Consider the following 8941-nt stretch of genomic DNA (forward strand, 5'->3'; position numbering starts at 1 on the left):
ATTTTTCACAGAGCATAAGTTTATATTTTCACATCATAATATCTCACAAGTTATACCCGAACCTTTAAAGAGAACATATGTCCGGCTAAACATAAGTTTAATTTTAAGGGGTAAAAAATAAAAATCAACCCCTTTATAAGACAAAAGTTAATAATCAATTCATTTAAAAGGAAAACCATACCATTAAATGATATCTTTCCCAAGTTATGCCAATATGGATTGTGAACCTCAGGACTGAGTACAAATTTATTTAAATAAAGAGAAAAGGACGATTACATTATTAGGATTGTAGTAGTTATCTAAATAGTTTGACAATGATAACACAGCCACCCATTTGGGATAGGCATTTTATTCCTTCTAAAAAATATCCAACTTCCCTGCTATAATGTGAAATTTGCTAAATTTGATTATTATCGTCCAAAATGGCAACTCTAACAAAGAATTAAATAAATTCAAACAAAAGTAATTCACCATCACCTCTTACAATATCTTTTTCAAATAATGCAGAAACCTAATTTATGCATCTGTATGTCACGACTCTCTACTTGTTAATAGAAATTCATGTCCATCAAATAAGAAAAAACCATTTCAACACGCTTGGAGTTTTCTAGGAACAAGAAAACACTCTTTTAAGTAAATGGATAATAAATTTTTCTGTTTTTTTCTTATTTCTGTTTTGACTGTGTTTTGAATGACAAGTACATATACTGGATATTACAATCATTCAAAGATTGGAAATTTAATCTATATATCAACAGCACAAGAATTAAAACGTGAAGCAGTTGACTTGAAGACATTTGTGTATCTTGCGATGCACCAAATTGCCCATGAGATATGATCTGTGTTCAAATGAAATGAAAGAAGCTTTTTTCTATTACTGCAAATAATATACATTATATCATGAAACAATTGAGAATAAATTGATATTCCAGAATACAAAACTGTATTGGTGTCTGCGCCCAACGAAAGTAGATCATAAACACAGATGTAGCAATACAGGGCCGCAGCTAGAGAGAGCCCACTCTTACTTGCCAGTTGCTGAACTCTTGTGTTAATACTCTTCAGGGACTACAACATTCTATCCATTCTGGGATCCCCATGTGTAAATTGCCTCGTAATTTTAGCTCTGTTAACAGCGAAAGTTTCGCGATTCCCTGTGCACAACTCAAGAAAGATGCACTACTTAAAGGGCTTATCTTCACAATAAAGATTTGCTAATTCAGGCTTTACACATGCAATTTGTTAAAGGATTCTCCCAAAGATCATTATTTGGAAACGTTTCTTCAGGTAAACCAGTTCTGGTCTGATGGGTTATGACAACGTCTTCCACAAAGGAAGCCCACCCCATATATGGATCTCCTAGGGATTTGGACATCAGACCCTTGTCTGGCTTAATGGATTTTAGACGATGACCCATGTACCTACGATGTCCTATTATCAGTTTGGCGAAGTTTCCTCCGTGTGTCATCACAAATACATCAGACTTCAAACAGACTAGGAAGTCGAGGGCTGCCAAGCTTGTCACATGCTTTCTGAAGCCATCCAATTCTGGTTTTGTAGCTAGTTCCTCTTTTGTAACCTATTTACATATCCCAAAATATAATATTAATGAAGAATAAAAAACACAAACGTTTCAGTAGGTATATTAAAATATGCTGGGTAAAACATATCTACAGGATATTGATACTAAACAAAACAAAATGACAGCAGTGAAAAAATTCCAGAATTTTTCAAGGGTCTCTTACACAAAATCATTCCCCCCATGTTTGTTTTTTAAAGATGACCAGAGTAGTAGGCAATAAGATCAGCTACAAGAAAATAGAACCTGAACAAAATATAGATAAAGGTCCCTTCCCCTTGATCAGAAGTTTGGGCAATTAGCTTACCAGATTTGGGAACATGTTCCTCAGCGGTGCCATGCGGTTTTGTCCACCATAGACCTGTCCAGAAGCAACATATATTTGAGTTTCTTTAGGATAACCCATGGCCCGAAGCAGCACGGCTACTTCACCAGGCTCAAGAGGGCATCGTCCTTCCTTACGCTTTTGCAGCGCCAATGCCCACAAATGGGAACCATCCTGCCAGCGAAACAAACAGCAAAACCAGATAAATATATCAAATATGAAATCGTCGCTGTCAGCTTTATATGAATAGTGATCATAATCTAGATAACCTTAAACCGCCGAGGCCATTCTTTCTTTCTGTATGCAGCCATGAGATCTTTCTCTGACCTTGATCCAACAAAATCACAGAATGATAGACCCACCATTCCTTTCTCAAATCTCAAATGAAGAGCCCTAGTTTTTGACAAAATATTTTAAGTTCCATCATAGATCAGAAGAAGCGAAACAGCATGTTTAACAGCAGTTACAAGCATAATAACTCACATGAAAGGATTTGAACTACCAGTGCGGTTTCTCATCCTTGAAACAAGTTGATCAGCCATCTGCTCAATCTCGGGAAGAAACTTCAGAGCATGATAGTTGACCCTGCACCTCAGCTTGTTTATCTCTGGAGGAACATTATCATACCTGAATGATATGCGGGTAGTCTATCAGGTCAATGCCAGTTTAAAAAATCAGGCAACTTAAAGGAGCATGAAAATCTAGTTACCCAAGTCGATCGACAAAAGGTTTTAGTGACATTATCTTCTTCTCCTTGACCCGTGGCAAAACATTATCTATATAGAACTCTGCTGAAGCGTACTTGGGAATGTTCTTGACTGTACGCCTGGCAAGCATATAGTACAAGCTTTAGAAACTCAAATGCAAAACGTAACACACTGTTGTAAATGGAAATAGTAACTATGTGCTCACGTTCAGCAACTACCCCTTAATTGGAGTTCTTGTGAGATTTAATTTATCCATAAATCACTTCATTATTGTACTTATGCTGGCTATTCACAATCTCCTGTCAAGCCCAACCAACCATCTATTCAAACATCGTTGTATCTTTACATCGAAAGTATACATGAGACAAGCAGTAGCTCTTTTATTTCCTTTTGCTTGTCTGAGTACCTTGAAATATCCACCTATTTTTATTCTTCACATTCAATATAATCAGAAAAAGAAATAGTGGACTACTTGTCCAAGTTGATTTTAACTCAAACAAAAAAGTTTACTCTCCAACTTGCCAACGCCCAATACTGTCTTCAAGTGTGTCCAATCGATACCAAATTAGGAGCATGGAACCCCAAAGCTGTGGTTCAACTCTAGAGCTCTTGTGCGATTTATGGTGTCAACAAGGTCTATTTACGAGAATACCAAGTCCATTTTGGTTATTATCCTCATCACTATCTCTTAAGACTTCCGTGTAACTGAGATAATTCTAGAAATCTTGCACAAATCCTGTAGCTGTGGTGGTATGGGGATTAGAGAATTTTGTGCTGGGAGTAATTACCATTTTGAATTTTCATGGAGAGATGGTGTGTGTGTGTGTGTATATATGCATATATATACACAAATTGACAAGGCATTTTCCCAAGGATATATATTACGGAGCCACATGCTTCAGCTCACACCCAATACATACTACCAATAAATCAATGTTGATGTTTACCTTGTTACGCTAACTCTTCACTTACCCCCCCGTCAGTCTTGACATGCAAATGGCTAAACCTAAACGAGTTTTCAAAAAGTACAAGTGTTTATATGGAAAGGATCCTTCAAAAAACACAAAATTGCTAGAAACTGAACGCACCACTATCAGATCCAAATCCATATTCAGTACTCCTCCTAAGTCAATGTAACATTACAACGACACGACGACAAGGGCGACTGGTTTTTTTTTTTACGATGTTAACTTGGATTTGTAGAGCACTGTGTTGATTAATCTTGTCAGGGAATTATACTTAAAACTATTTAAGAAAACTATACTTAGAACTGCTACATGAAAATGAAACTAGCATGCAAATGTAAAATGCTAAAAAAGCTAGGGGACCATACCTTATGCTTGAGAACAGCTCAGCTTTGTCAGTAAACCACTCTGGGATATCGCGAACAATTCGCACATCATCCTTCAGGTAGTTAATAAAATGATCTACGTCAAATATGTCCTCCAATTTCCTGTCAACACAGTTAACTCGTATCAAGAATAATCAAAGTCTTACCAACCTTTTGGAAAACTCTCACAACACAATGATATTTAATCTGGAATGTTTTTTTTCCAACAAGAAACTGATCCAATAACCAAAAACCTCAATTTTAGTTTCTATGCAGTTTGACTAAAATCTCATTACAGTGCAACATTAAAAATTAACATCCATCCTTATGAGCAAAGAACAGCTGCTTCAGTCAAGTTTCCCTTACGTTTGGTCTTTCCATATCTGGTCTTGCTTTAATACTGGCAAAATAAGGGTGGCATTCATAATTTTGGCCACTGCAACAGCATTGCATATCTGCAAGGAAATGCATGACTAATTAAAGTGGTAAAAAAATCTTTTGAAAACACATAACAGAATTCATAGATATGCAGACAATTAAGGAAATACAATAGATAGTTTTCATTCATTAACTGACATGCAAAATAAGAAATAACTAAAAGTTACCGACACAAATATAAAGAGATGGAAGACAAAAGCATAGCATATGACATGAAACATACAGCGATCCTTTGCTGGTTTAAGCCACCCTCAGCATGTATGAATATATAACCGTTTGTGGCGTTCTCAGGAGGAATATCTGCAAAGCACCAAGATATATCACTATTTTGCAAAATAGGAAGTAAACGGTTAAGAGATCAACTATTCCATTTGGATGAAGATTCCAACAAGCTCAAGAGGTTTGTAGCTGTCAATGATACATCTAACCCAAAGAGGTTTGATGAATAACTTTTGGCAAACAAGGGAGTATCAGGCAGAAACCTGTTACACCATTTTCTCCACTTCTTAAGTAATGATACAAGTTTCATGAATGGGAAAACCAGCTCGGTTTTCCCACTTCTCAATGACATATACCAAAACCTATTCACAGAGTTCCACAGCTCTGTATCAAGGGTGACCTTCTAATTTACTCTATTCTAGATAGATGTAATTCATAAAAAAGTTTAGGTGGGAAAACAACTAACATTTCCAGGCTCCAGAATGTAAAGATCTAAGAACAACATTGCAAGAAACCGGTATAGATTACTTATATCAAAGAAAACACCGATAACTTCAAAATCTTAAAAATTTACATAAATAAATAAGAGGAATCAAAATACCAAAAAATATTAATGGAAGCCTTTAGAAAGATATTAAATGCTTACTTATCAAAACGATAGACGACAAATGCTTAAAAGATAATCATTATAGCTATAACAGATAATTAGCCAAGAACACAAGATAATTACATGGTCTCTTCAATTTGGGCTTTCTGTGTTAGTTGTTAGTTGTTACAGGGGACTGTAGAATGTTGCCCAACCTAGGCTCCTGAACATTAATGAACAAAGATAGACTAAAGAAGCTGTCATGCACAATTACTGCACTTATGCTCCTCAAAGGGGATCAAAAACCCGAATACCAGAACAACAGGAAGCTCTGATAAGGTTGAAACAATATAACAAATTTGCAAGAGCAGTGCTAGAATACCTTTCAGAAAGTGATGCTAGAGAATTTCCCATTTCATCAATGTGAAAGGGAAAATGAAAAGCTCACCTCTGACTGCAGTAAAACAAGAAGGATTCTGCATGTTGTGCAATATTCAGATTTGAGCACAGAATGGTTTGTGAAAAAGCTAATGCTGATAAGGGCATGACATAAGGAGACCATTGGATAGAAATTCTAAGATATTGGACCATTAATTACGATGGAAGGAAGGGGACAGAGGAGTAACTATTGTTTGAAGGCAAAAAAAATTTGTAACTAAGGAATTCGAGATCCAGCATTGGGGGGACTCCGAGGGAGGGATACATTTCTTTTGATAACCGAGAAATCTCCGAATGCTAGTAGCTGCATGGTACGAAACTTGGTGATAATGGGCCTGCCCCTCTACTTTTCTCCTTTGCAGAGAGGGATATTGCATTATAAGCATTCGAGTCCATGTGCGTTTTAAGGGGAAGGATCTATCAAAGCGTTATTATAAGTCCCCCTCTTTTCAACAGGAAGTTAACACTCGTATTTGAAACCTCACTTACCAACCAAAAGAGGAATGCTTGACCTATGCACATATCACTCACAATTATACCAACCAATATTTTAACACTTAGCTCTCTATCAAATCCCTAAATATTGGAGGATCTTTTACTTATTTCTACTCTTACAGTTTGATAAGTTCCTAAATCACTCCATGAGCATTAGAAGAAGAATCGTTCAAGAGTCTAATCCAAGTGACCTAATAAATCAAATTATCAACAACAAAGATAAATTTGCAACTTAAATTCAACTACTAACAACAACATTCTTCAATTGCATAGGATGATACAACTTAATATTTCTGAACAAAGTTGTTAAGGTTGCCTGCCTTGTTTTTTTATCATTTCAGTAATAAGATGACATTTCTGTTCAAACACCAAGAATGCCTGCCACTCTACCCTGCACTCCCTTAAATGTCAGGCTTCGATCTGTCACGTGGTTCATCCAATACATTGTTTTATATTTGCATCTATAAAAGTCACTTTTCAGCTTCTATTAGAGGGGCAACGGATACAATCCATTCGAAGGGGGAGCAGAGCAGCAGGCAGGCAAAGCAGGGGGAAGAGATATGGATTGCACCGAAAGCAATGCCCCTAGCACCTAAGTGCCACAGTCTGAGCTCAGCAGCACATTTACTATTTGGAGATGTATGGCGCCAAGCAGAAACATTTTTTCCATTAGCCGAGAAAAGAAGTAGCTAAGGAATATCACTATCGTGGGGAAAAAAGAAAAACATAGGATTGATCGAAGGCATCCGGCTTAAGTGTAATACTGAAATATATTTTTCTCGTTTCTCTTTGCACGGTTACCTTGAGGAAGAGGGGAGAGGAGGAGGTAAATTCTCTAAACTCATAAACTTGAAGGAGTATATGAACCAAATTGCCCCACCAGAAGGCATGACAAGACAAATGTATAGATATAATTTCAAGGAGCATAAGAATACCTGATTTCAGTCCCTCACGTCGCTCCGCACAAGGCTTCCATGAGGTTGTTGATGAATAAGGATTCTCCCACAAGGAAGAAGGTTCTTTAACCTAATAAAATTAGACAGATTGGACGTTTGACTACATTGATGGTAGTGATTATGTAATATGATGCAGTAGCAGACAAAAGGGTAGTTTTTCAAGAACATACCGGTGGACACTGAAGAGTTATACCATCCTTTTTGCACAAATATGGAGCATTCTACAGAGAAAAAAGTGTAAACAGTGTTTTATCGCTGAAATTGAGTCAAAGAACATCAGATAGGGAAATACATCAAACATTCTTTCAATAATAGTTTGTTAAACCAAATCAAAAGGCTACAGCACACAAAACAATAACAGCCACAAATGAAATCTTTTATATGAAGAAAGTCGAGGAATAAAGATGCTTACACAGCCCACAATTTGATTGATATCAGAGATATGTTAAAGCAAACTTAAGCTATATGACATGTTAGTATTCATATAAGAACAACTCTAAAGGATTGGCATGCATTTACCAAATTACATGGCATTACTTAATTACACTAGCGGCCGAAAGCATGCATTTCTATTCTAGTAAACATATTACGGAGTTAAAATCTTATCTTGATCAATAATCATCAAAAGGACTTCTTGTATTTATCTCTAGTCGATGCACATCTTCTCTAGTAAACATTATATGGAAGTTAAAGTCCTGACTTGACCAAAAGTTATCAAAAGCACTTCCTAAATTACTTCTAGTTGCTTCAAATTGACCAATCAGATTCATTCATTCCAGCAATGGCAAATAATTTTGTCATTCAAGGCAAATCACATGTTCTCTTAAAATACACCTTCCCCAAATCCCACACTTTTTCCTACCCGAACCTTATGAGAGCATAACAGAAACATATAAGCCTTAATAATCTCAACTAGTTGATACCAGCTTCAAACTAATTAGAACCGCAAAATCTTTTGATAAACTAGAAATATCCAAACTAGAAAAAAGAAAAAAAAAAGAGCTTCCAGTGAGCAAATTGAGATGTGATACATACAAATGTGTATGTGTGTGTTTTGAGATCAATAAAATGAAGGCTTACCAAACGATGTACGACGGAGGAAATCAGGACGACTAGTGAAAGTATGAGAACAACAAGCAGAAATAGCGAGATCTTGAACTTGTGAGGGTGAGACCTCGATTCATCAGGGAAGAAGAAAGGGAAAAGAGGTTGAAGATGCGAAGAGAAGAATGAACGAAACCGATCTCGAGGATACCGGCCACGATAATCATCATCGTCATCATCAACGTTAGGAGCACTGTCAGGAACCAAAGGAGATGAGGAAGCGGTGACGTCGTCTCGCTTCCTAGGTGACGCTGTAACTCGGTTTCCGATCGAGCTTGAGTGGCGTAGCTCCGCCATTGCTCGCTTCGGACTGAACGCCAGTTTGCTTCGCCGGACTCCGGCGTGTAGTTAACGTTGACGGAGTAACTCAGAATTTTCTAGAATTTCGGCTCCGGCAACGGCTATATTCAGTCAGTGTGTGAAAGAGTGCTGAGTTTCCAGATCGGTGATCTCTTGACTTACCTTATTAGAAAATATAGTACATTTTGACGGGTAAATATTTTACTTAGAGCCCCTCATATTTTCAAATGTGAGAGTCTAACCCTTTAATATGAGTGTTGTTTTTTTTTATCCACCTCAAAAAAGAATATGAGCATTTCATTCAATAATTCCGATACCAAAACAAAATTAAGAAGTACATAATATTATACTCAATTTAGTTTTTAATCCATCTAATTAAATGAAATATTATGAATCTATTCAATAAAAATTGTTTGAGAATAAATTTTATGAAGTGTAATAAAAAATTAATTAAATGAAAAAGA

At 36.5% G+C, this 8941-nt stretch overlaps 1 protein-coding gene across 1 annotated transcript; it reads right to left on the bottom strand.

The window, feature by feature from the left end:
* Positions 1-812: 812 nt before the first annotated feature.
* On the bottom strand, positions 813-8655 carry LOC125814989 (protein PECTIC ARABINOGALACTAN SYNTHESIS-RELATED). Its single transcript, XM_049494418.1, has 11 exons — positions 8154-8655; positions 7244-7294; positions 7053-7143; positions 4603-4679; positions 4308-4396; positions 3945-4064; positions 2614-2730; positions 2388-2531; positions 2174-2297; positions 1887-2078; positions 813-1579 (listed from the first exon to the last, which is right to left on the bottom strand). The coding sequence occupies exons 1-11, from the start codon at positions 8472-8474 to the stop codon at positions 1220-1222; spliced, it is 1686 nt and encodes a 561-aa protein (XP_049350375.1). The 5' UTR covers positions 8475-8655; the 3' UTR covers positions 813-1219.
* Positions 8656-8941: the final 286 nt, after the last annotated feature.

The sequence above is a fragment of the Solanum verrucosum genome, unplaced genomic scaffold, assembly GCF_900185275.1.
Source record: "Solanum verrucosum unplaced genomic scaffold, falcon-dt-bn FXZP01000085.1, whole genome shotgun sequence".
Taxonomy (NCBI): domain Eukaryota; kingdom Viridiplantae; phylum Streptophyta; class Magnoliopsida; order Solanales; family Solanaceae; genus Solanum; species Solanum verrucosum.

Excerpts from the sequence above, each read along its gene's own strand:
- LOC125814989 (XM_049494418.1), bottom strand. The coding sequence starts at position 8,474 with ATGGCGGAGCTACGCCACTCAAGCTCGATCGGAAACCGAGTTACAGCG. Across the intron at positions 4,397-4,602 it reads TAAACCAGCAAAGGATCGCT|ATATGCAATGCTGTTGCAGT; the intron begins GTATGTTTCATG and ends ATTTCCTTGCAG. Across the intron at positions 2,731-3,944 it reads GAGCTGTTCTCAAGCATAAG|GCGTACAGTCAAGAACATTC; the intron begins GTATGGTCCCCT and ends TATGCTTGCCAG.